General features: G+C 46.7%; 2 protein-coding genes across 6 annotated transcripts; both read left to right on the top strand.

Annotated features, from left to right (window-relative positions):
- The first annotated feature begins 39 nt into the window (after positions 1 to 39).
- Positions 40 to 7,887, top strand: OSGEP (O-sialoglycoprotein endopeptidase). Its single transcript, XM_002753708.7, has 11 exons — positions 40 to 294; positions 2,634 to 2,753; positions 2,932 to 3,107; positions 5,472 to 5,567; positions 5,724 to 5,773; positions 5,919 to 5,997; positions 6,600 to 6,665; positions 6,780 to 6,870; positions 7,085 to 7,160; positions 7,257 to 7,355; positions 7,502 to 7,887. The coding sequence occupies exons 1-11, from the start codon at positions 180 to 182 to the stop codon at positions 7,539 to 7,541; spliced, it is 1,008 nt and encodes a 335-aa protein (XP_002753754.1). The 5' UTR covers positions 40 to 179; the 3' UTR covers positions 7,542 to 7,887.
- On the top strand, positions 7,702 to 27,241 carry KLHL33 (kelch like family member 33). Of its 5 annotated transcripts, none has more exons than XM_054239774.2 (5): positions 7,702 to 7,820; positions 17,721 to 18,487; positions 23,089 to 24,013; positions 24,122 to 24,289; positions 24,379 to 27,241. In XM_054239774.2, the coding sequence occupies exons 1-5, from the start codon at positions 7,816 to 7,818 to the stop codon at positions 24,929 to 24,931; spliced, it is 2,418 nt and encodes an 805-aa protein (XP_054095749.1). In that variant the 5' UTR covers positions 7,702 to 7,815; the 3' UTR covers positions 24,932 to 27,241. The 5 variants fall into 5 exon arrangements, with proteins under 5 accessions (XP_054095749.1, XP_035115852.2, XP_009003904.2 ...); XM_035259961.3 differs by lacking the exon at positions 7,702 to 7,820 and adding an exon at positions 12,217 to 12,356; XM_009005656.6 differs by lacking the exon at positions 7,702 to 7,820 and adding an exon at positions 17,008 to 17,158.
- Positions 27,242 to 27,741: the final 500 nt, after the last annotated feature.

Below are 27,741 nucleotides of genomic sequence, written 5' to 3'. Positions count from 1 at the left end.
CTGGAGGGGCCTTGACGGGTCTCCGCTCGCGGGAGTTCTGTGGTGTCTCTCGCAGTGCTATCTGCAGTCTCGCCTTCTTCTTCTGTGCCCCGGAAAGCTGCGGCACAGCGCGGACTTGGAAGGACCTCCACTTCTTAGGTTGCTAGGAGTCCTGTCGGCGTTTTCTCCCCGGCTTCGCCATGCCGGCGGTGCTCGGTTTTGAAGGCAGCGCCAATAAGATTGGCGTGGGAGTGGTGCGGGATGGCAAGGTGCTGGCGAACCCGCGGCGGACTTATGTCACGCCTCCGGGCACAGGTGGGTTAGTAAGGGACTTGAGAGTTTTCCGCGCACTTCCCCGCACGGAATTAGTCTTCCATCTTCCTAAATACTAGTTAAGTGGGGCCTTGGGTGCATTGTCCGTTCTTACAGCTTTTGATCCGAGTCTCAGGGAAATTATGTGACTTTATTGACATCACAGGGCTGATAGCTAGAAGAGGTATAGGCACTTGGAGGTGGATCTGAGAAGTTAGTTTACCTTTTATTGAGCGCATTTTATGTGCTAAGCGTTTAGAAATAGATGTTATGATTTTGTTGTGGAATCAGATATATAAATAGATGTTTATTCTTCAGCATGATAAACAGTGTAATAGAGATGGATTCGAAACATTCTGTTTAAAAAATGCTTAGTAGGAATATAGATTCCAGTTGCCCTGAATATACACTCCTTTTTTTTTTTTTTTTTTTTTTTTTCAGACGCAGTTTCGCTCTTGTTACCCAGGCTGGAGTGCAATGGCGCCATCTCGGCTCACTGCAACCTCCGGCTCCCGGGTTCAAGCAATTCTCCTGCCTCAGCCTTCCACGTAGCTGGGATTACAGGCACACGCCACCATGCCCAGCTAAATTTTTTTGTATTTTTGGTAGAGACGGGGTTTCACCATGTTGACCAAGATGGTCTCGATCTCTTCACCTCATGATCCACCCGTCTCGGCCTCCCAAAGTGCTGGGATTACAGGCTTAGGCCACCGCGCCCGGCCCGAATATACACTCCTGTTAAAAAAAAAAAATGCTTTAAAAAAAATAGGATGGGGAGAGAGAAGAGTGGAAAAGACTCCCAGCTTACATGCCAGACAGAACTGGCTGGCTTTGTAATATTCATATTAAATATGTTCTGGACATTTGGTCTTTATTTTTATTTTTAATTTTAATTTAATTGTATTTTATTTTGAGATGGAATCTCACTGAGTCGCCCAGGCTGGAGTGCAATGGCGCGCTCTCGGCTCACCACAACCTCCGGCTTCCGAATTCAAGCAATTCTCCTGCCTCAGCCTCCCAAGTAGCTGGGATTACAAGAGTGCACCACCATGCCCGGCTAATCTTTGTATTTTTAAGTAGAGACTGGGTTTCATCATGTTGGTTAGGCTGGTCTTGAACCCCTGACCTCGTGATCTGCCCTGACCTCGTGATCTCACCTCCCAAAGTGCTGGGATTACAGGCGTGAGCCACTGCACCCGGCTTATTTTTTAATTTTTTTTGAGACAGAGTCTTGCTCCGTCGCCCAGGCTAGAGTGCAATGGCACCATCTCGGCTCACTGCAACCTCTGCCTTCCAGGTTCAAGTGACTCTTCTACCCCAGCCTCCCGAGTAGCTAGGACTACAGGTGTGTGCCACCATGCCCAGCTAATTTTTATTTTTTTAGTGGAGATGAGGTTTCACCATGTTGGCCAACCTGGTCTGGGCTCCTGACTTCAGGTGATCCTCCCAACTCAGCCTCCCAAAGTGTTGGGATTACAGGCTGAGCCACCACGCGGGCCTAGTCTTTGTTTTTAAGATAGGAATAATACATGTATCATTAAATCTTAAAGATAAGATGAAAGTACCAAACACATTACAACTTTTAGTTGATATTTTTAGTAAGCGATTATATCTTGCCTACTCATCCTTCAAACACTTGTATGCATAGGAGAGAGCAACTGACTTGCATGTATCTGAAAAACCTCCCTGAACAGGTGATATTGTGACAGATTACTCATTAGAAATATATATGTATATTTAACATTCACTCCTCTAGACACTTGGGCACTGGGAATACAAAGATAAATAAAATACTCAATGCTTTGAGATACTCATGATTAAGATGAGCAAACCAGGCCGGGTGTGGTGGCTCAACGCCTGTAATGTCAGCACTTTTGGAGGCCGAGGCGGGTAGATCACCTGAGGTTAGGAGTTCAAGACCAGCCTGGCCAACGTGGTGAAACCCTGTCTTTAAAAGAAAAAATATACATATTTTTTAAAAAAAAGAGCAAACCATAGAAAATTATAATGCTATAATTATTATGTTAAATAAATGACATCATCATCCATAGAGTTCTGTAGGGTCACAGAGAAAGATCACCAAAGAGTATGAGGTAGATACCACTGGCATTGAGTCCTGAAGGCTGAGTAGGAGTTGGGTAGGAAGAAGAGCATTTCTGAAAGTTGAACGGCCTATGTAGAAGCTGGAAAGAGTATGTATCTGAAAACCTGGAAGATAGGATGCTTAAGGAAAGTGAAAGGTCTCTTCCTACATCACTAAAACTCCTGTTGCTTTCTTTAACTTCCTACCCACCTTTGCTACAGAAAATCCCTGTGATCTCTGACCTATGTTCATTTTCTAGGATTCCTTCCAGGTGACACAGCCAGGCATCACCGAGCTGTTATCCTAGACCTACTACAGGAGGCACTAACAGAATCTGGAGTAACCTCTCAGGATATTGATTGCATTGCATACACCAAGGGTATGGCTGGGAGAGTGGTCAACGATGGAGGAATGTACCTGCAACCTGGCTAGGTCAAAATAGCCAACACCTTACCTCTGCCATCACTGGTACCCCTACCCCACCTCATATCCCTTACTTCCCCCACCTGTTTTTTTTCCAGTCTCTAGGATTATAACTTCCATTTCTATCCTCCTAGGCCCTGGCATGGGTGCCCCACTGGTTTCTGTGGCCGTCGTGGCTCGTACTGTGGCCCAGCTGTGGAATAAGCCATTGTTGGGTGTGAACCACTGTATAGGCCACATTGAGATGGGCCGCCTCATCACTGGAGCCACCAGCCCAACCGTGTTGTATGTCAGTGGAGGGAATACACAGGTATTTAGAGTACTCTACCCATTCCCTCTCAGCTTCTGAGGCACTGAACCAGTGTCTTCCTTGTTCTACCTGAGTCATGGGAACATCAGGAACAAAGCTGGGCTCATCTGAACCTAAAATACTGTAAACCAGAAAACCCCCAACAGAGTTTGTGGCATTGCAGATTTTGGCAGCCTGATCAGAACATCAGATGACTTACCTGATTATCATGAGACTTTATATCTGATTATAAAGATTAGGAATTTCTACTTCAGGAAATAAATGAATGGTAAGGATTAAGCCTTTAAAATAATGATTATCTGAAAGAACGATCTTGCATTATTTTCAAGCTTATTTTGTCTATAAATCTTAGCAGTTAAAACTAAGGACCACTATCTGATTTATTATTTTAGGGCAACTACATGTTTTTATGTTACTGGGGATGATTATATAGATTTGTTATTCTAAGAAGTAAGAAGTATAAATAACTTGAAAAATACTTCAGAAATTATACAAGGTATTTTATTTTATTTGAGATGGAGTTTTGCTCTTATTGTCCAGGCTGGAGTGCATTGGCACAACCTTGGCTCACTGCATCCTCTGCCTTCCAGATTCAAGCAATTCTTCTGCCTCAGCTTCCCAAGTAGTTGGGATTACAGGCATGAGCCACCACCCCTGGCTAATTTTTTGTATTTTTAGTCGAGACAGGGTTTCACCATGTTGGCCAGGCTGATCTGCAACTCCTGACCTCAGGTGATCCACCTGCCTCAGCCTCCCAAAGTGCTGGGATTACAGGTGTGAGCCACTGTGCCCAGCTCAGAAGGTATTTTAAATTTATAGGTGAAGCTAAAGTTGTTTGGGATACCTTATATGACCTTTTTAAGGTTAGGATTGGATTCCTTTCCAGCACAGCACTTGATTATCATTAGAAATAGTTCAGCATTTTCCCCACCTCATGAAAGGGTTGTGTCTAGAAGATGAGACACGTTTCCCATGAAAATGATGTAGAAACTTCAGCAGGTAGAGGGCAAGTAGTTGGTTGAGGCCTGCAGGATGACATACAAAGTTAGGGACTTGGGTTGTTAAAAGTATAATGGAGTCAAGAGAGTTGATGAAAAGGAGTGGTTTTGTCTTCCTCTTCTCTTTTGCTGCTTGCTTAGATGTAATAAACACTGAGGGTGATGAGGTGAAGAGGAGTGGATAGCAGAAGCAGAAAGGCAGGATTTTTCCTTCCCCTTTTGTTAATATCTTTTTGACAGCAGAGAAAGATCTATATCAGAAAGGGAAGAAATCCCTAACAGCACTGGGAACGCAAAGGGACTCCATGGTTCCTAGGAAGCCCTCGGTGTTATAAGTATGCAGCATATGTGTCAGTAGGTGACAGATATTCTCTGTGTTAAAAGTTGGTCACATATGAAGAATGGCCTTAATACAAAAATCAGGGGGGTGTGGTGGTAGGCGCCTATAATCCCAGCTACTTGGGAGGCTGAGGCAGGAAAATTGCTTGAACCTGGGAGGCAGAGGTTGCAGTGAGCTGAGATCACACCATTGCACTCTAGCCTGGGTGACAGAGCAAGACTGTATTCAAAAAAAAAAACTAAAAATAAAAGAAAAATGACCTTAAGTGTATTGCCATTGCTGATTTGGCTGGGCCTTTAGTCTGACTCCATATGAGATTTTTGAGTTCTTCAACTCTGCTTCTTGTTTTTAAACACCAGTGCCCTGCTTGATATGGTGGCTGACACCTATAATCCCAGCACTTTGGGAGGCCGAGGCAGGTAGTTTTCTTTAGACCAGGAGTTTGAGACCAGGCTGGGCAACATAGTAAGACCCCGTCTCTACAAAACTATAAAAATTAGCCACACATGGTTGCCCAGGTACTCAGGAGGCTGAGGTGGGAGGATCCTTTGAGCCTAGGAGGTTGAGGCTGCAGTGAGCTATGATCACATCACTCCAGCCTGGGAGACAAAGTGAGACCCTGTCTTAAAAAAGCAAAAATACCGCTGCCCCTGTGTGATAATTTAGGGGTCTTATTCTTTGCCTACAAGCAGAAAAGCTTGTTCCTTACTGTCAAGATTGCATTTAAAGGATATATTAGGAACTTTTAAGCCAGGAAAAAAAAAATGTATTTGGAATGACTGTTTCTGCCTGGACCTAGACTGTGTTGTAGATTAGGATCTGTTCCTGGAATCCTTAAGAGTATACAGATTCCTCTCAAATCAGAGCTGTAAAAATGTTACCCATTCACCATTTGGGAAATACTTTTTTCCCACTTGTTATTGGAAGCTCTGGTGGTCATGTTGATTCTCTGCTATGTTTTTCTCCCAAAGCCAAATAATCCTCTTTACAGACTTGGGGTTTCATGGACATCCTCATCACCCTTAGGTGATTGCATACTCAGAACATCGGTACCGTATCTTTGGGGAAACCATCGATATTGCAGTGGGTAACTGTCTGGATCGTTTTGCTCGAGTGCTGAAGGTAAGCCAGTGGGGCTGCAGAGAACATAAAATGTGGGTGAATTTTAGGGAAACCATGGAGGTGGAGGGGGGAAATAGTAAATGAGTTTCTTATGCTTCCTGCATGTCTGATTTTTCCTCTTCCATTCACTTCTTCCTTATTTTTTTCTACTGCTAGATTTCTAATGACCCCAGTCCAGGATACAACATTGAACAGATGGCAAAGCGGTAAGGGGACATATGGTGGAAGCAGGCTGGCTGCTGGGGCTTCAGGGATTTTCCCGTATACATCAACAAAATTTGGGAGGGGCTTTGGAGGGTGAGAAGCCAGATGACTGTAGGCTTCGTGCCTGGTATACTCATTCCCACATAGAGGCAAGAAGCTAGTTGAGTTGCCGTACACCGTAAAGGGGATGGACGTCTCATTCTCAGGGATCCTGTCTTTCATTGAGGTGAGTGTGAGAGAGGTGATGAGACAGGCACTTTCGTGCTTTTTAAATAAAGCATATCTGCTTTGCTTACTGTTGTATTTCATATAGCACAGTGTATTCATATAGCGCAGTGCTGGTCAATATCATGTGCTGGGTAGATTCATTTAGAAGGTACTTACTGAATATCTTTGTGTACCAGGTACTGTTTTAGATAGTAGAGATGCAGCATGGAGCAAAACAAAAATCCCTGCCTACATAGAGTTTTGATTCTAAGTTAGGGAGCAGGGGAGATAAAAAGAAAGAGGAAAATAATGAAATGTCAGATGGTGGTGAGTACAGGTAAAAAATTAAGCAGGGTAAGGGGTGAGAGATGCCAGGATAAGCATTCAAAAAGTAATTACTGCATCTTAAATGAATACTGCTCATTCTATACTGTGATGCCAATGAAGGGAATGTGGTACAGGATGTTCTGGTAACTTGATTTGTGGTGAAATATGGTGATCCTCCGAATATATTAATTTTTGCTCTCATGTAATTGCAAAACCATGATTTATTTATTTATTATTGTCTGAAGTGAGAACAAAATGATTTGTTGATGCATTTGTTTTTCTCTTTAATTGTAGGATGTAGCCCATCGGATGCTGGCCACAGGCGAGTGTACTCCTGAGGACCTGTGTTTTTCCCTGCAGGTAATGAATTAAAAAGCTGGGACAGAAAGTTGGGGCTGGAGGAGCTTTTATATAGTAGAGCAGAACCCAGCTGGGATGCCCCTCTGATCTCTTCTCCTTGTCTGTCCCCGACAGGAAACCGTGTTTGCAATGCTGGTAGAGATCACAGAGCGAGCCATGGCACATTGTGGCTCCCAGGAGGCCCTCATTGTAGGAGGAGTGGGGTGTACGTACTGTTGAACAATGTTTCTCTTTCCTGTTCTTAGCACTGTGCCTCTTCCTCCTGATACTCTAAATCATGAAGGGTTTGGGGTATGCTTCCCAATCCTCGCCCTGATCCCCTACATCATTGTTCTAAAAGTAGGCGCACATGGTGTATTCTGCTGGACCATGAAGAGGTAGCTAAAACTAAGCTAACCGTGTTCCCTGCCTCTTTGTAGGTAACGTGAGGCTGCAGGAGATGATGGCGACAATGTGCCAGGAACGTGGAGCCCAGCTTTTCGCTACAGATGAGAGGTAAAGACACTTTCCCTTTGGTTTCTTTTCGACTTCTCCTGTTCTTGTGATTTCCCACCCTTAGATGCCAATTTTCATATCTCTTTTGAATCCCAGATTCTGTATTGACAATGGAGCCATGATAGCCCAGGCTGGCTGGGAGATGTTTCAGGCTGGACACAGGACCCCCCTCAGTGATTCTGGGGTTACACAGAGGTGAGTGTATTCACCTCTTGGTGAGGATAGATTATTGGGATGTAGACAAAAATCAGCAGGGAAGAGAGTCCAGGAACATGAGGGCAGAGAAGAATAGAAGATGTTAAAGGCTAGTTCTCCACGTTGTTTTTTCTGTTTTTCCACAGGTATCGGACAGATGAAGTAGAAGTGACCTGGAGGGACTAATAAGATTAACAGAATCAGAGTAGATAGTTCCCTAATTGGAACCCAAAGGACCCTGTGCGTCAGTCTCTGTCCTGATGTCGTGGGAGTCCTAGCTAGCAAAGCTATAGACTCCAAGCAAGGCTTGCGGTCCTTTATGGAACCCCCAAATGACTCAGCAATAAATTTTTTTTTTTTTTTTTTTGTATGTTGGTGATTGGATGGTGTTGTTCAGGACCAATATATAGATTTGGTGCTTGATAAATTCTTGTTGGAGGCTGCTGCTGTGGAGCCAAGAATGAGGTATCCTTTTTTTTCCCTTTTCTTTTTCTTTTTTTGGTTAATAAATGGAATCTTGCTGTGTTGCCCAGACTGGTCTTAAACTGGGCTCAAACAGTCTTATCCCCTCATCCTCCTGAGTAGGCATGACATTGTGCCTGGCAACAATGGTATTATAACTATTATTATTTCAGTATCAGGTCTTATGCTAACTGCTTTACATTCATTCTCTCATTTAAATTCTTTGAAGTAGATACTCAAGACTTCTCTTCAAATAGCCCAGAGGCTGGGTGCAGTGGCTCACACCTCTTATCCCAGTGCTTTGAGAGGCCAAGGCAGGAGGATCCCTTGAGCCTAGGAGTTTAAGCCCAGCCCGGGCAACATAGCAAGATACCGTCTATTCGAAAAATCTAAAAATTACCTGGGTATGGTGGCCCACTGTAGCTCCCTGGGAGCGATGGCTCAGTCACAGCTCACTGTGGTCCCAGCTCTGAGGGAGGCTGAGTTGGGAAGAGAGCTTGACCCCAGGAGTTTGAGATCACAGTGAGCTGCGATTCTGCCACTGCACTCCAGCCTGGGTGACAGAACAAAACCTTGTTCTCTTAAAAACAAACAAACAGCCTAGAGATTGGTCTAACTTGTAACTCTCGAGTAAAACTGCCTGTACTCCATATACTTTCCCCTACATGAACAAAACAGTGATTCCACTATTTTGTTCGCATCTACTTACCTTTTCTAACTCTAGCAGCTCTTCCACTGTGCCCTCTAAAACTGATAGCCAGTCATATGTCAAATTCTCTGTATCTCAGCCTCTTCTCTGAATGTTCCCTTCACATTCATGCTCTTCAGGCTTGGTTTCTTACAAGGACTCTACTTGGTAGTGGTGGTGTTTTCCCTTTTGCACCCGTTGTACCACTGGGCCTGGAGGTGGTGCATGTGTCCTCATTTTTTCTCATACTGTTTCCAGACCATTGTCCCTCATCCCTAGTACCCTTCTGCTTTGAAACAAACTACCACACGAACACCACTGTTGTCATAAATCTTGAGGATTTCAGTATTCAGGTAGATCATTCTAACACCACTTCAACCACTTATTTCTTTGGTCATGTTCTAGAGCTGCAGGTCCTCCACATCTCAGTTTCAAATAGCCCACTCTCTGCTACCACCTCCTATCTTTCCAGTTCATTTTTGTTAGTATGCTAAATCCAGCAGTTCATCCCTTCACCAGGACCTATGGTCCACTGATCATACTTCCTTTCACAGAGTTTATCCCCCATGTGTTTTTATTTCCCTCCTTCTTCAGCTAAATTCCCATAATCCGCCTCATTTCCCTTCCCCTCTTTTGCTTTTGGCATATTCAATTGATCACCTACTTTAGACCCATGGAGCCAAACGGGCTAGTAAAAAATAGCTATGCTGACTGATCTTTAAATTTATGACCATGACACTAAACTGGGTCCTTTATGCCACCCATAAATAGTCCATTTCTCTAGTCCGTTCACTTGCCCTCTTCTCTAGTAACTCTTTCAGACCTTCTGTCCTCTCAAATCTCTAACATCTCCCCCATTCTCTGACCTTGGTTTCTATTTCAGTAAGAAAATAGAAGCAATCAGTATACATTTACAGCCTTCAACCCTTGAAACTAACCACCTTTAAGCATCTGTACCCATGTCCTCTGCCTTCCTTCCTGTTACCATGAACCAGTGGTTCTCAACCAGAGCTGATTTTGCTTCTCAGAGGACATTGGATTGTCACTGCAGATTAGAGGATACTTTACTGATTAAAAGTCAGGGCTAGGTGCAGTGCTTCACACCTGTAATCCCAGCACTTTGGGAGGCTGAGTTGGGTGGATCACTTGAGGCCAGGAGTTCCAGACCAGTCTGAGCAGCATGGCAAAACCCCATCTCTACTAAAAATACAAAAAATCAGCTGTGTGTGGTATCACACGTCTGTAATCCCAACTACTCAGGCACAAGAATTGCTTGAACCCAGAAGGCAGAGGTTGCAGTGAGCCAAGATCATGCCACTGCATTGCATCCTGGGTGACAGCAAGACTCTCTCAAGGGATAATTCTCCCTCTTTTCCTGGAGAGTCAGTGTTTCCTTCTCTCCTGAATCTTGCCATCAGCACACAAATATGCCACTGTTTTCCTCATTTTACAGATAATGCCCTCTTGACCCCATTTGCCCTTTCAACTGCTTCCCATTTTTCTGTTCCACTTTATAGCAAAACTTAAAAAGCCTGGTCTTCAATTTCTCTTTAAAATCTCTACCAAAACTATTCTTACCACATTCACTAATGACTTGCACATAGCTAAGTCTAATGGTGTATTCTTCATCTTCAGAAGCTATCAGCAGCATTTGGCACTTCCTCTTTGAAACAGTTTCCTTACTTGGCTTTAGGGTGCATTTTCTCGTCTGCCTCCTAGTTTACTGACTGCCCTTTCTTAGTCTCCTTTGCCAGTTTTTCCTCATCTCCACAGAGTTTAGTCCTCAGACTGCTCTCTTTACACATATACCTGCAGTGACTTCATCTAGTTGTATACATTAAAATCATTTTGATGGGGGTGACTCCCAGTTATAGCTCCAACCTGGACTTCATCCCAAATACCTACCTGCCCATTGGCACCTCTACTTGGATGTGTAATAGGCATCTCAAATTTAACATACTCAAAATTGCACTTCTCCAACTTAGTGCTGTCGTCTTTCTTGTTTCTCTTAATGACAACTCAATCCTTCCTGTTGTTCATACCAAAGTATCTTTGGCAGTTTTCTTTCTTCTTCTCCAGTTCATCAGATCCTCTTGGCTCCACCTTCAAAGTATATCCAGAATTCAATTTCTCCTCATTTCCACTGTAGATACTTGATCTACAGTGGCAGCAGTGGAAGTGAGGAGAAATGTGAGAATTCTGTATTGTCAGGATTATTGTTGTGGCTGGTCTTTCTCCTTTCACCATTGCTATGTAGAGGCAATTCTCCACAAAGCAGCCAGAGTGAATAGTGTTAGCATGGAAACCAGATCATGTTACTCCTCTGCTCAAAACCCTCATTGTTTTCTTACATCAAAGGAAAAACCAGAGTCTTTTTTAAAGGTCTGTGAGGCCCTCTGTGATCCACTCTGCCCTGCCCCACCTACCACTTTCATCCACTACTCAATTCCTTGTTTGCTCAGCTCCAGCAACACTAGCTTTTCTGTTGGCCTAAACACCGCAGTTGTCCTCTGAGGTGGGAGCAGAGCATTGGGCACTTGGTAAATGCAGAGTTCATTTTCTAGTCCTGTTCTGGTTTTTATGTCCCGATCTTCCCTTTCCTGTTCTCTCTGGAACTTGGAGAACTTGGGACTTCCTGGGGAGCCATGGAGTCCCTACCTTCATTACTGAGCCAGTACATGTCCACAGTCCTCTGGCCCTGCTTGGATTGGAATATTGTTTGAGGCTGCTGGAGTAAGGATGCTGCCTGAGAAAAGAGAAGGAAAGAATGAGACAAACATCTTATGCAACTGAGTAATTGCTCCTTGTATCGTACCTCTCTTCCCCTAAGAGCATTACTGCTATTCCAGAGAAATGTCATGTGGCTTCTCTCCACATTGACTGACGACATTCCCTTTTCATTTTCCTGGGTGCCTGCTACTCTAACCCACTCTCCAACTCTGTTTTACCTAAAACAGGGCATGTTTTAGGGTTGGTCTCCTTTCTACTAAGTATCCATCCCCATGACATCCAAATATTCTGGGTTTACTGGGAACAGTGGGGCTATATTTTGTGTTATAACACAAAATAATGTTATCTTTTTACTAAGGATGCCCCAAACGTAAACTGGCAAGATGTGTAATACTATTAGAATTAGGGTAGTGCCAGAAACCCTTCTCTAGAATTGGACCATAGCCCTTACCACACTCCAGCTCACCCTACTATGTTTTATCTTTTGATCAGAATTTCTCCCACCTGACATTTAAAGCTTTCCCCCACCCCAAACATTTCAGGAGAACTAAACCTCAAGCAAATTCATTTCTCTCACATCTAGTACCCAGTTCTATTCAGTCTTAGGTCTTGGTAACTCTAGATGAGTTCATGTGCCTCCCAGATTGTCTTTGAAAGCCAGTTTCTATACCTCTCACACCATGTCCTTCTCTTAGGCCCCTTTTCACTCACCTTGAGCTTGGTGTTGAGTAGCCAAGCTTAACCCTCTTGGCATCCTTATGAGGTTAAGCCATAGTTGTAGTCAAAGGCATCACTTTATGTAGAGGAGAGAAAAGGATATCTCGGAGGAAGCGATGAAGGAGTGGGGGTCTTTTTCCTGGGGACACAGGCACTGCTGGGCAGCTGTGGGAAGCAAAGTCTTCACCATGATTATATTTCCTCTTATTTCTAGTTCCTGACCATTTGTATGCCCATCTTACTCTTCTCTATCTCACATTTACAGTAGAATACCTATGTAATACTCCACAGCAGATATAGGCCCTTCTGCCAATTTTCTGATGTCCCATGACCAGCACACTGGACTTCAGTTGGTTCAAACACAAGACCTGAAAGGAGAAGCAACGAGGAAAGAAGGGGATATGGTATGTTGGGTGAGGGATGACCAGAAGACTTTCTTTTTCTCCACTACTCCTCCCAGAATTCAGGAAGCTAGTTTCCTTCTCTGTCTGAGCAGATAGCCCTGCAGAGGTTCATGGTTCTTGCCATAGGCTTTCCCAAAAAGCCAAAAGTCTGCAAGAACCAGTCGTGTAGTATTAAAGAATCAAGTGGACCAAGTGGGAACTGTGATAAAACTGGAGAGCAGCTGCTTTGTCCCACAGGAGAGGAGCTACTCAGCCCCAGCTAACTGTGTCTTGTGGGATGGAGGCCCAGGATTAGCAGATGCCTGGATCTTAAGTGTTGGCAGTTTATTTTAAAAATTGTACATGTTGTACAATCAAAATTCAGACAGAGATTTCATTCCTTGGCCACCATTTTCAACCTCTGGTCTAGAGACTTCCTTACTGGTAGTTCTTAATGTGATCTTGCACACTGGTGAGGCTCACTGAGTAGGACAGTGCCACGTGATAGGTGTCTGCCTAGACTGAAGAGCCCCAGTTCACAACTGAAAAGAGGAAGGGGTGGTGCATCAATCGTCGGGTAGAAGAGGAAACAGATTTTACTGTTAGTAGTTCTGGGCTTTTTGTGGGGGTCAGCCTCCTGTTGTAACTCACCCGCCTACTCACCAGTTTTCTTATGAGCAACAGCAGGAGGAACCAACCATGTGAGGAGGAACATGATGAGCAGGCAGAGCAGAGAGCCCAGGAGGGAGAGCAAGGGACTTTACCTGCAGAAGGAAGGGCACAAGCCTGCAGGGGAGAGGAAATGCAGGCCCTTGTCCTGACCTCAGCACCACCCACTCATGTACCCCAAGGATGCCCTCCCAACTCCTTAGGTCTTTCCAGCCCTGGACCTTAACCTCAACACCTGCCCACATTAACCAGGCAGCCAGGTAATGTAGGTGTAGAAACAGCCAAAGTTGATGAGGGCACAGGTGCAGAGCAGGAAGTTGGCGATGATGGGGGCAATGATGTTCAGCTCGGCTTTAGGGGAGTTGAAAGGTCCGGAGTGAGTCTCCACACTAGTGTCATAAGATCCAGGTCTAAAAGTCAGAGACATCATTTTATGGCTTTCCCCATTCTCTTTATTCCCTTCTCCTTACTCCACCTGCACATTCCCTTCTCCTTACTCCTTACATACCACCCCTACCACTGCAAGGTTAGGAGACATTTTTGTCCACTTTTAGGAAAACTGATAGAAAAGAGGCTTTAGGATCAGGTCCTAGAAGCCAGAGGTAGGGCTGGGAAGGGCATGAGAGGAATGGTGATTAATAGAGCCTGGTGTGGAGGGTGGGGTGGGGAATAAGGATGAAACCTACAGCAATGAGGAAGGTGAGCAGATAGCTCCACAGAGGCTTGTGGTTTTTGCCATGGCCTTCCCCCTCCCCCCAAAAAAGCCAATGACTGGGTATGGTTTATCCTGGCACAGCTGCTGCAGACACCATGCTCATGGCCTGAGGAAAAGGGCAGACAGAAGGGAAAATCAATGCATTCCTAAAACAATGCTTTCTACCCATGTTTTCACCTAGTTTTCCCAGACTTACTAGAATTTATCTGCATCTTTGAAGGTTTTACCCCATTCACATGAATCAAGCATCTATGCTATGCCAGGCAATGGGCAAGCCTTCGCTCTCTATACTTCTCTGGTTCACTCACCTCATAGTGACTAGCGAGCCCATAGAGGCAGGACCCTTGCTCTCGACAACCGCTGAAATCCCAGCCATATTGGCACTTTGCGGCCAGGCAACTCCCATTCTGTACACCCTTGTCAGTCCTATTTTCTGAAGCATCTTGAATCATATAGGAACCTGGAAATGAGATTGAGGATACACATTTCTTCATGGGAATAAAACCCCATCCCAAAGCAGTAGGGCTGTCTAGGTACCACCAGTACCAAAAGGGGAAATGGAAGTATGGCAGGGGTTGGGGCAGTAGGGAAATGACCAAGTTTGATAATCACAGAACACCATACAATTCATTAACAGATATGAGGGATGGGGGAAACATGAAGGGTGGAGTGGGAGTCACTACAGACTCACCAGCCTTGATGTTGCCTTTGCTGGAGAGGGCTGAGATAGACAACCCAGTGACAGTATGACTGATGTCAAGAATAGGATAATGAGCCATGGGCACCCTGCAGTGAGGATGCCCCCTTCTTCAGAAGCACTCCCCAAAAACTCCCCTGGAGCAAAGAGTTCTCACCTACCTAGATCCCCAGACTTAGGGAACCATGAGCTCCAATCCATTACCATGCCTTCTGTGACCCAGCTGAAGTGCACTGGGGCCTTGCTGGTCCTGGCCCCAGAATTCTCCAGATCATCTTGGGAGTGTGGCTTGGTGTGGGGTTCCTCTGTCGAGGTGAACATGGTGCTATATCCTGGCTGAGATACCAAGACCCCTCACTAGCCAGTGCATCTGCAACCAGGAGGATAGCTAATGGACCTGGAGGGCAGTCCCAGAGCTGTAATGGAAGGTGGTGGTAGCCCACATGCAGATTTTATCCTACCTTCAGGAGTTTACTGTGGGACCTGGGTCTTACCAAGCTGCATGGAGCTATCCCAGGACTATGGAATTGGCATAGAACTTGTAGCAGGCTGGGCACGGTGGCTCAAGCCTGTAATCCAGCACTTTGGGAGGCCGAGGCGGGTGGATCATGAGGTCAAGAGATCGAGACCATCCTGGTCAACATGGTGAAACCCCTGTCTCTACTAAAAATACAAAAAATTAGCTGGGCATGGTGGCGCATGCCTGTAATCCCAGCTACTCAGGAGGCTGAGGCAGGAGAATTGCCTGAACCCAGGAGGCGGAGGTTGCGGTGAGCCGAGTTCGTGCCATTGCACTCCAGCCTGGGTAACGAGTGAAACTCCGTCTCAAAAAAAAAAAAAAAAAAAAACTCGTAGCAGGGTCCAGGGTCCTCATCCTTGTAGGCAGGTGGTGAGCAGAGATACTGGCTTGGGATATGACTCCACCAGATTGCAGTTCCTCCGCCTCCTGGTCGGGGGTCAAGATGCTGGTCACATTGTCTTGCTGCGGGGAGGCTATGAGAGGCATCTGAAATGTATGAACTAGGAAAGAGGGTGCAGAGCCTGGACACTATCTCCCCTTTTGCTGGCCATGAAAACCACAAACTGCCTCTCAGTCATTCTGGAAAGTGCACCTGCTGGCTAGGCTCACCCAGGGAATGCTAGCTACTAAGAGTTGCCGAGGTACCCAGGCAACAAATGGGGGAATGGAGACAGCTCTGAAAGTAGGAGGGGGTGCTTTGAGGGTCAGCCCACTTTCCCACCCTACCCCACCCTCCACATGAGCCCTTTCATCTGAATCACAAGGGACAATCATACTCCTTCCCTTCTTAAGTCTGCCTGTGGAGTCAACCTATCTGGCCTGGGCCAGACATTGTATAGGCCAGGAAGTAGCCGCTCTTGGCCTACCCTACCTCCCCAAGAGAAGGGAGAGGAAGTACATCACTGCATCTTCTCCCAAATCCTTTCCCCAATATGATACTCAAAACTGTGGCACAAAGTGACTGCCAGGCTTTTAGGGGCTTTAGTCAAGCACCTGGTCTCAGGATGAGAAAAGAGTTGTTGTCCTGGAGGGAGAGGGAGTGGCTGTTACTGACTGGCTCAAACGGAATACCTGCATGCCCATAGCCCATCTAGCACAGGACTCTGGTTTCCACAGCATGCAGCTCAACCACACCTTCCACTATCTGGTTCTTATCCCAGTGCCAAGATGGGAGTTAGAATTCCCCAGACTGGGCCGGGCACGGTGGCTCACGCCTGTAATCCCAGCACTTTGGGAGGCCGAGGCGGGTGGATCACGAGGTCAAGAGATCGAGACCATCCTGGTCAACACGATGAAACCCCATCTCTACTAAAAATGCAAAAAATTAGCTGGGCATGGTGGCGTGTGCCTGTAATCCCTGCTGCTCAGGAGGCTGAGGCAGGAGAATTGCCTGAACCCAGAAGGCGGAGGTTGTGGTGAAACGAGATTGTGCCATTGCACTCCAGCCTGGGTAACAAGAGTGAAACTCCGTCTCAAAATAAAGAATTCCCCAGACTTTTTCAAAGACACTGGGTTGAATTTCAGACTCTCACCCTGGACCCCACCTCTGGACAGAGAGGAAGCCCTGTGCTGGGGGTGAGACATCTAGGTCCATAACCCTGATCCCTGCCCCTTCACTTTCCCCACTCCTCCGTCCTCTATGGATAAGGCTGGGCTATGTTCGCTCCTGGGTCTCAGCTGTTCCCTCCTGGGTCCTAGATTTTTTATTTTTTGAGACAGGGTTTTGCTCTGTCACCCAAGCTGGAGTACAGTGGTACAACCTCGGCTCACTGCAACCTCTGCTTCCTGGGCTCAAGTGATCATCCCACCTCAGCCTCCTGAGAAGCTGGGACTAAAGGTGTGGCCTACCATGCCCAGTTAATTTTTGTACTTTTTGGTAGAGATGGGGTTTCACCATGTTGCTCAGGCTCGTCTCAAACTCCTGGCCTCAAGTGATTCATCTGCCTTGACCTCCCAAAGTGCTGCAACTACAGGCATGAACCACCACGCTCAGCTAATTTTTGTATTTTTTGGTAGAAATAAAAAATCTGTGGTTTCATCATGTTGCCCACGCTGGTCTCAAACTCCTGAGCTCAAGTGACTCACCCACACCATGCCTCCCAAAGTGCTAGGATTACCGGGAAGAGCCACCATGCCCAGCCAGGTCCCAGCTTTATCATTTACAGAAAAGTCAACAGCCAAAGCCCAGTCCAGACTCTGCCTGACCCTTCCAGCCCACTCTGGTGAGCACAGCCCTTCTGGCCTTGGGCTCATTCCATTGGATCCCCTCATTCTCCTTGGTTTTCTAATTTGCCTAGCTCAGCACCCTTGTATGACCTATAGGTGGGAGGGAGCCCAGGGGATTGGGTGTCGGAGTTAGGACACCAGGTGCCAAGTGCCTAGCCAGCCACCACCAGCTATAATTAGCCCCGTGGGGCCACTGGCTGACAGGGATGCCATGTGGGCAAGTTCGCTCTGCCACACAGCCCCAAGCACAGCAGGGGCTCAAGTAAGAGGGCAAGCGGAACACTGGTGTCTCCTGAGGGTGACTAAAAGGATGGGGGCAATAGGGGAGGAGTGTGGTACTGGATCTTTACATGGCTTCTTGCATGTTTTGCTGCACCGTTTGTATCCCATAGTTGCCCTGTATATCCGTGATACTCCTGTGTTGGGATGTGGCTGGGGGAGGAGGAGGGTGTTGGAGCAGGGGAGAGACTGACATTTTGACCAGCCGGAGACATGGTTGCTCTGGCCTCTCTGGGTCCAGCTCTGACACTAGGCTGTCTTGCCTCTGCTCATCTGCAGCTATCCAGCAAACCCCAGCATGAGCCTCTCAGACACCCCACATTATCCTTCTCAGCTGGAGAGTATCTCTCTTCCCGTCCAGAAGGATTGCCTTGGACTCCCGGTGCACGCCCAGAGAGCTGCTTCCTGGCCTTCCTCCCCAGACGAGGATCCCAGTTTGCCTTCCTTTCCTCTGGAAGAGCCTGACCCCAGGCCCCTGGTCCCAGGGAACCTTCCCTTTTCAGCCTCGTCTCTAGAGGAAGAAGAGGAAGAGGATGAAGATGAAGACGAGACGGAGCCCGAGTGGCTGCGCAGCGAGGAGCATCCGAGCCAGTTTTTCGCCGAGGCCCAGCGGCTGCGGGAGCAGAGACTGTTGTTGGACGAAGAGGTGTCAGTCGCGGGGCGGGTATACGGGGTGCATCGGGTGATCCTGGCCGCAGTCAGCAGCCTCTTCCGAGACAGGCTGCTGGGCGGCGGAGGTCCGCGGCCCCCCTTCAGCCTCGAGGTATCCCCAGGGGGATGGGAGGCCGTGCTGACCTTTGCCTATGAGGGGGTGCTGGGCCCCGCCCCGCAGGGGGATGTGCTGGCGGCAGCTGAGACGCTGGGAGCGCCCCGGGTGAAGGCTGCTGCCCAGGGGAGATGCAAGAGGGCTGGAAATGCCCGGGAAGATGTAAAGAAGCCCAGCCAGGCAGAGGAGCTGAGGGAGAACCTGCGCGGAATCGAGCTCCTCTACCGAGAGGGCATCGGGTGTGACTTGAAGCTGGAGGCAGGCGGCTTCCAGCTGCGGGGTGAGGGCCTGTGGGGCATTAAATTACTGCAGGTGCATATGATGCCGGAATGGTGTGTGCAAACCGCAGGTGGTTTGATCCCCACCATGATGGTTTCGATCCCTGCTGTTGTCAGAATTTCCCTGGGATGGCCTTTGGTGCCTCTCCTGCCTCACCGAGAGCTGAGCATGCGCGGTTGAGTTGTTTTCTAGGCGAGCTGACAGATTTAAACTGGCCCTATATCTGGCTTTTCCTGTGTCCAGTAACAGGGAATTTCCAGCCAGCTGGCTAGAGCTAAGGGTACAATCCATGGCGGTAGAACAAGCAGAAAGTGGATTGACTCAACAGAAATTAACCAAAGGCCCTTCTTGTCATCTTCCATTCGGGACACAGGGAAGCCAGGGGAACATGGTGGAAAACTCAATGTGTCCTTTCACCTTGGTATGCTTGACACTGTGGCTGACTCATAGGCCCTGCAACTAATGAGCAAGTTCTGGTACTGTTTAAGGTTACCAGGTCAGGGCACTTTTTTTTTTTTTCTTTCTCCTCTGAGACAGGGTCTCACTCTGTCACCCAGGCTGGAGTGCAGTGACATGATCTTAGCTCACTGCAGTATTCACCTCCTGGGTTCAAGTGATTCTCCTGCTTCAGCCTCATGAGTAGCTGGGATTACAGGTGCCTGCCACCACGCCTGGCTACTTTTTTTGGTATCTTTTAGTAGAGATGGGGTTTTACCAGGTTGACCAGGCTGATCTAGAACTCCTGACCTCAAGTGATCCACCTGTCTTGGCCTCCCAAAGTTCTGGGATTACAGGCATGAGTCACCGTGCCTGGTCTGGCCATGGCACTTTGAAGTTAACCCTGCTCATCACCAGAAAAGCTAAGTAGGGTTGCATAAGTTGAGTGTTATTCAGAGTCTACTAACATTTAGTGAGGCAATGGGTGCCTGAAACTTACACATGACATCTCTTAATTTTCACTGAAAGCTAGTGAGGTCAGTATCATTATCTATAGGTGCAAATAAGGAACATTAAATTCAGAGATGTTGACTTGCGACAACCAGGATACAAGTCCACATTACTAGTCTAGTCTGCTTCCACTAGGCCATGCAATGCTCCTATGCCATTATTCCCGGACACCATAGGACCTGGAAAATGAAGTTGGAATGTGGACACATCAAAGTTTAAAGTTACAAAGGACTAGTTTAGAGATTATCTAGTTCAGCTCTTACACTTCACTGATGAAGAAATCAGAATCTGGGCCGGGCACAGTGGCTCATTCCTGTAATCCCAGGGCTTTGGGAGGCCGAGGTAGGCGGATTATGAGGCCAGGAGATCGAGACCATCCTGGCTAACATGGTGAAACCCCATGTCTGATAAAAATATATAAAAATTAGCTGGGCATGGCAGCACATGCCTGTAGTCCCAGCTACTCTGGAGGCTGAGGCAGGAAAATTGTTTGAACCCAGGAGGGGGAGATTATAGTGAGCTGAGATCGTGCCACTGCACTACAGCCTGGGTGACAGTGCGAGACCCCATCTCAAAAAAAAGAAAAGGAAAGAAATCAGAATTCAAGACTTGTCCAGAGTCACATAGGTACTGCTCATTAGAGGAGTGACTGGTATCTAAAGTGCTTCTGGGACTCCTAAAAGGAAAACTACTCCAAAAGTCTTTATTTTCATTTCTGATAGCACTAGATGGAGGGGTGATTTACATGTTTGTAATTATAAAATTCTCACTCGGCTTTTGAATTTAAGCATACTTGTATCACTGCTTTTATTTCCCTAGGAAACATTCCTACTTAATGGTTGGGAACCTGTCACTTAAAATCCTAGGGAATAGTAATGATTAAGAGGTGAATACTAGTGATTGTGAGCCCTTTCAAGGTTGGCTCTGAACTATAGGTTGATTGATGATATGGAAGCTGAGATAGCTTAGCTTGTTTTGAGGAATGTAGATGTTCTAAGACAATATATATTTGAAATCTGTCATTGATGCTTACTACTTGGGAAGTAACAGTCCGCTACCTACTGCTTAAAAGACAATGGAAAGTCATATGAACAACACCTGCCCTTTGGGAGAGGCACACATGCCACAGTTGGTCCAGGCAACATGGAGTTCTTCAATAGCTTGGGCCTCTGTGACCTGCCAAAAGGACTTCTAGCAGCATTCCTACCCACCTTTTTATTATAAAGCAATATCCAAAGCAAAGAATAAGATGAACACTTAAACACCCATTGCCCAGACTTAACTGTTTACTATATTTATTTCTTCTGTTTATTTTATTTTTTGCTGAAGTTTAAAGGAAATTCATGAAATTTTACTCATAGATATTTGAGTATGCATCCCTTTAAAAGAGGACAATTCTGTGGGACTGGGTATGAAAGGAAAAAAAGCAAAGAAGACGTTTTATCATAACCATAATACCTTTATCATTCACAACAAGAGTAATAGTAATTTATTTATTTATTTATTTATTTTTTGGGGACAGAATTTTGCTCTGTTGCCCAGGCTGGAGTACAATGACATGATCTCAACTCACTAAAACCTCCACCTCCTAGGTTCAAGCGACTCTCCTGCTTCAGCCTCCTGAATAGCTGGGATTACAGGCATGAACCACCACATCCAGCTAATTATCGTATTTTTAGTAGAGATGGGGTTTTACCATGTTGGCTTGACTGCTCTCAAACTTCTGACCCCAGGTGATCCACCTGCCTCAGCCTCTCACAAAGTGCTGGGTTTACAGGCATGAGCCACCGTGCCTGGACAGTAATTTCTTAATATCACCTAGTCCACATTTATATTTTCCCATTTGCCCAAAAAACATTTTTTAGAATGAGTTTGTTCAATCCAGGAATTAATCAAGGACTGTGCTATTCTCAGTTGTATGTCTCTTAAGCTTCCTTTAATCTAGTACAGTCCTCCTTCCCCTTTTTTATTACTTGATATATTGATTGGTAAAAAACAATAATGTATAAGATTGGTTATCCTGGGCCTGGTGTGGTGGCTCACGCCTGTAATCCCAACACTTTGGGAGGCCAAGGCAGGCAGATCAGTTCAAGGTCAGCCTGGCCAACATGGCGAAACCCTGTCTCTACTAAAAATACAAAAATTAGCCAGGCATGGTAGTGTGCACCTGTAGTCCAGCTACTCTGGAGGATGAGGCACGAGAATTGCTTGAACCTGGAGTGCAGGGGTTACAGTAAGCCAAGACTGCACCACTGCACTCCAGGCTGGGCAACAAAGTGAGACCCTGTCTATAAAAAAAAAAAGGTTATCCTATAAAATGCTCCCTTTTCTAGATTTGTATATTTTTCTTCCCCTTGTGGTTTTGTCTAACTTGTTCCTTTAGCCTTTCAACTTCCTATAAACTTGACTTTAGATCTAAAAAGTTTAATAGATTCAAGTTAAATATTTTTATGGAGTATGAGGCTTAACTGTGTAACAATACATGTTAATAGGACAGTTCCATTGTCATAACCAAGGCATTGGTACACAAGCATGCTTACTGAAGCCTGACATCAGTGACAGTGGATGGAAATGATCTGCCCAGATGGAAATGGAAAATAAATCCTGTCCTTTCTCTAGGACTCAACTCAGTTTCCTTATTTGATTTATTTATTTATTTATTTATTTAGAGGTGGAGTCTTGCTCTGTCATCCAGGCTGGAGTGCAGTGGCATAGTCTCAGCTCACTGCAGCTTTGCCTCCCAGGTTCAAGTGATTCTTCTGCCTCAGCCTCCAACTAGCTGGGATTATGGGTGCCTGCCACTGTGTCTGGCTAATTTTTGTATTCTTTTAGTAGAGAGAGTTTCACCATGTTGGCCAGGCTGGCCTTGAACTCCTGACCTCAAGTGATCCAGCTACCTCAGCCTCCCACAGTGCTGGGATTATAGGCATGAGCCACCTCACCCAGCCAGTTCCTTTATTTTAAAGGGAATAATTGAATTAGGTTATTTTGAAGGTCTCAAGTTTCAGATCTCATGATTCTATAAATTATACCAAGATCAGGAGAGGGTTATGCAGAGAAAAGCTGAGACAAATGGAAAACATTAAAGACTAAATCTTAGGCAAGAAGAGACAGTAATCAGATGAAGTTGGATTACAGCCATTCCCAAGTGGTGCCACTTTCCCAGCAAAATCTAACAGAATAGTTGTCAATTTTGGTTCTTGAAATTGTAAAGAATTTTATTTTGTGCACAACATAGAAAGACCTATATAAGTTGCATGTTGGTCTTTTCCATTTATTTTGTGCCCCTCTTAGTAAATGCTTCTTGACTTGATCCATTCAGTTTTTTTTTCTAACCAACCTGACCAAAAGGACTAAAGCAATATTTATCAAAGTGTCCTCAGGCCACTAACATGAGAATCACATAGGGTTACTTGAAGTGTTAAAATACAAATTTCTAGAGTCTCCGTCCAGAACTGTAGAATCAGAATCTCTGGGAGTGGGCCACTGAAACCCACATTTTAACAACTACCCATGGTATTCTGATGCACACCACAGTTTGGCCTGTAGCAGTGGGTGGCTTGAAGGGCCACATCTGGAGGTGCCAAGTTGGGGTAGTGCCTATAGGTCTTGCAACACTTTGAGTCCTCCTCTATTTCTTCTGCCCTCCTACAGTGCACCGAGCGGCCCTGGCCTGTGGCAGTGAGTTCTTTGGGGCCATGCTCCTGAGCGGGATGAGGGAATCCAAGGGCACAGAGGTATCTCTGCGGACCATCTCTACCCGGGACCTGCGACTCCTTGTCTCTTTTGCTTACTCTGGAGTTGTGCGGGCAAGGTGGCCAGGACTCCTGAGAGCTGCTCAGGCTGCTCTGCAGTACCAGAGCTCTTCCTGCCTGGATTTGTGTCAGAAAGGCTTGGCACAGGGCCTCAGCCCCGCCCGTTGCCTGGCCCTGTTCCCCATGGCGGAAGCCCCTGGGTTGGAGAGGCTCTGGAGCAAAGCCCGTCACTACCTCCTCACCCACCTACCTGCTGTAGCCTTGTGCCGTGCTTTCCCTTCTTTACCAGCTGCCTGCTTGGCTGAGCTCCTGGATAGTGATGAGCTCCATGTACAGGAGGAGTTCGAGGCCTTTGTGGCTGCACGGTGTTGGCTAGCTGCCAACCCCGAGACCCAGGAGTCAGAGGCCAAGGCCCTGCTGCAATGTGTCCGCTTTGGCCGCATGTCCACCAGAGAGCTGCGGAGGGTGCGGGCAGCCGGGCTACCTCCACCCCTGACCCCAGATCTGTTGCACCAGCTGATGGTAGAGGCTGATGTTCCAGGCCAAGAGAGACGGAGGGAGCCTGACCAAGCACTGGTAGTGATTGGTGGGGATGGGCTCAGACCAGACATGGCCCTAAGACAACCATCCCAAGCAGTGTGGTGGGCCCGAGCCTTCTGCTGTGGCATCGGACTTGTAAGAACTGTGGAGTGGGGGCAGCTGCCTGCCCTGCCTGCCCCAGGACGCTTCCGGCATGGGGCTGCGAGCCTGGCAGGAAGTCAACTCTATGTGTGTGGGGGACAAGATTTCTACAGTCACTCCAACACCCTGGCATCAACTCTCAGGTATGAGCTTCTAAAAGTGGGCAGGAAGTGGTAGGCCCCAAGGTGGGCAGGGAGAGAAATTGCTGGCCTAGCCAACCACACAGAGTCACTCTTCTTGCCTATGTCCAGGTGGGAGCCCAATCAAGAGGACTGGGAGGAGATGGCTCCTCTGTCCCAGGCTCGAAGCTTTTTCCCCTTGGTGGCACTGGATGGACAACTTTATGCCCTAGGTGGAAGACAAAATGGTGTTGCCCTGGACTCTGTGGAGACCTACAACCCTGAGCTCAATGTCTGGAGGTGAGCAGGCAAGGGAGAGATTAGGAGACTCGGAATAGAAGGAGAGTTGAAGATGCTAGTTGCCTTTATCTTATCCTGTTTTCCCTTAGGCCAGCACCTGCACTTCCAGCACCATGTTTTGCCCACGCAGCTGCCATTTTGGAGGGCCGATTGTATGTGAGCGGTGGCTGTGGTGGGACTGGCCAATACCTGGCCTCACTGCTGCACTATGACCCCAAACTTGAGAAGCCAGGGACATTTCTGAGCCCTATGGGGGTACCTCGGGCTGGCCATGTCATGGCTGCACTGGGTGGGCGGTTGTATGTGGCAGGTGGGCTGGGTGAGACTGGGGACCTGCTGAGTTTTGAGACCTATGAACTAAGGACTGATAGCTGGACTCACCTGACACCTCTACCTTCCCCCCATGTGGGAGCTGCAGGTGCTGTGCTGCAGGGGGAGCTGCTGGTGCTGGGGGGCTACAGTCACCGTACTTATGCCCTCTCCCACCTTATCCATGCCTACTGTCCCGGCCTGGGCCGATGGCTTTGCCTGGGAACTCTGCCAAGGCCCCGGGCTGAGATGCCTGCCTGCATCCTGACACTGCCCACTGTGCAGCATACAGCTTTGGTTCCCACCCCGCACCAAACCAAGCCTGCTGGGTGAAGAGGGAGCAACAGTGTATGGCGGAGGAAGGCGTAAGAAATCGTCTGGGAGAAGGACAGAGATTATGGGAGAGAAAGAGAAGGTTTTATTCGTGGCAGAAGTTTATTCTCATGCTGTGCATTGTAAACTGCTTTTGTACGTTTGATCTCCATTGAGGAAATGGTGGTTCCAGAACTCCTGGGGAAAGCATATTGGGGAAGGGGAGGCAGCTGAATATCCAGGTAAGGAAAGGAGAGCCAGGAGCAATTGCACAAGGCTGAAGGATTCTTGGGAGGGAAAGTTCATCTGGTTGGAAAGAGAGTTAAGAAGCTTCAGTAGCCAAAGTGTAGAGATCATGAGAGGACAGTCAGGTAAATGGTTCTGACCCATGGATCAAGGGAAAAATGGGGAATGGCCATCCATGAAAGAGTTTGAGGAGTGTGGGAGGAAGGACTGTAAGTCATTCAGTCCTTTTTTCCCCCAGAACTTGCTCCTTTCTCCTCGCCCATCCCTGGGATGCCTAACTCTTCTTTTTTAAATTTTATTTTATTTTTGAGATGGAGTTTTGCTTGTTACCCAGGCTGGAGTGCAATGGCGCTATCTCGGCTCACCGCAACCTCTGCCTCCTGGGTTCAGGCAATTCTCCTGCCTCAGCCTCCTGGGTAGCTGGGATTACAGGCACGCGCCACCATGCCCAGTTAATTTTTTTGTATTTTTAGTAGAGACGGGGTTTCACTATGTTGACCAGGATGGTCTCGATCTCTTGACGTCGTGATCCACCCACCTCGGCCTCCCAAAGTGCTGGGATTACAGGCGTGAGCCACCACGCCCGGCCCGACTAGCCCTTCTTAACAGTATTCTTTCTCAGGTAATTTTGTTGGCCTGGTCTAGTGTTTCCTAGCTGAGACACCACAGGCCGCCCCTGAGAGCCTCTTGGTTTCCTTCTGAGGCAGAAGCTCCCACCTGGACATGGATGGCACAGCAGCCTGAGAGGCCTGATTGGTCCTCCAGGGCCACTCCTGGTCCTCCAGGAGTGGTGTGTGGGGAAGATGAGGGGGGCAGAGGACAAGGAGGGAAAGGCCCAAAGTGGAAAACAGATGATCTGAGGTTTGAAGAGATGGGATGGAAGAAGTCAGAACGCTGTCTGGCTTCTTTCTTTCCCTTTGGGCAATTTGAGGAATCAGGAGTGAAAACGAGACCATTGTTGTGTGAGGTCTCAAGTGGTGAGCGGATGTGGCAGAGAGAAGAGTGAGAAGCAGACAAGACTCAGGAAAGTCATTTCCCCCTTTCAGTCCCTTTCCCCAGAGTTATTTTTAAATTAATTTCCCTTTTTCTTGGCCAGGGAAGGAGGTCAGATGCATCCTCTTTCTCTCTTCCTCCATCCTCCTCTCTCCAGTACCCTTTTTTTTTTCTTTCTCTTCTTTCTCCCTCACACAGTTATTAATCACCTACTTTGTGGTAGGCACTGTAGGAGGCACCAAGGATACAGAGTTCACAGAGCCCCTGACCAGCAGATAGACCTAAACAAATACAAGTTTTGAGTGGACTTAGACATATGGACGGGTCTTGTGAGAGCCCAGAGGATGGAGCAGGGAACTCTGTCCAGAAAGGCTTCTGTTAGAGAAAGTGTCATCCGATGGGTATATTTTGAACTGGATCTTAAAGGCTGCCTGGAATCTCGCCCATTAGAGAAGGGGGAATGCATTCGAAACACAAAGAAGTGAGGCATGCCTACCCTGTTTCTCCATAGCAAAGGGGAAGTTGGTATTCCAGAGGTTCTTCAGATAATTCTGCTGCTCTTGCCACCTAGCCTCTTCTCTGGAGCCTTCCTGAGGATAATGGCTTTCACTTAATGACTTTGTATTCCCGCCCTCTACCACTCATCTGTATCCTTCTTGTCTGCTATTTTCATTTCTGCAGCCTGGACAGCTGAGAACAAAAAAAGGGTCAGGGAGTTTTTTGTGTAGGTTGATTTTCTATTACCATTACTTATTAAGATTTTCATGTTTCTAAGAGTGTGATGGAGCCTCCTTTGCACTGTTCTTCATTCTGGCCCCAGAAGTACTTGACATGCATTTTATTTATTTATTTTAAGATTTTGTTATTTTAGTAAGGATTTTTCTATGTCTCTATTTAAGCTAGACTAGGAATGTAGTCACAAATGAGAAAGGGTAAGTACGACGTATAAGAGAAAAGAAAAGGAAGAAGGAAGAAAGGGAAGAAGGAAATTGAGGGAGATGCGAAGCTATAATAATTGGATGAACTTCTATGAACATTTTTTGTGATTTGTACCTAAAGACAGGCTTAAATAAAGGTTTCACAGTGATTGAATCTTTCTTATCTGAGTTTCTCTACTATAAGAAGCATTTAAAATAAAATTCCTTGTAATCTGCCTTCTATCTCTACCACATGATTGAAATCATCTCCCTCCACTGTCACTATGACCTACTTCTTACCAAATCTAACAATTCGTGGCCATCTTCATTCTCTTTCATCTTTCTGCAGGAATTGACTGGCTTGAAAACTGGCTCTTATCCTTAAAAGTTTCTCTTCTCCTGGCTTTAGACATAGTACACTCTCCTGGATGGACCTTCTTTTATTTCTTGTAAGCCAGATCAAAGTGTCCAAGGGGGTATGGCTTTGTCCCAAATGGATTTGATAGCCAAGGATCCACAGGTATGTGGATGAGGGTGGTTCATTGCAGAAAGCTCTGACTTTCATTATTTATCTTTAAAACTGAGTATCCTGAGTGAGGATAGAGGAGATCTCTGACTTGAAGGAGGACCCTAGTCAATAGTCCATTCATCAGTGAGAAGGGACTGAATATAGGC

This window comes from Callithrix jacchus, chromosome 8, assembly GCF_049354715.1.
Source record: "Callithrix jacchus isolate 240 chromosome 8, calJac240_pri, whole genome shotgun sequence".
Classification (NCBI taxonomy): domain Eukaryota; kingdom Metazoa; phylum Chordata; class Mammalia; order Primates; family Cebidae; genus Callithrix; species Callithrix jacchus.
This window is presented reverse-complemented; position numbering and strand designations above follow the sequence as displayed.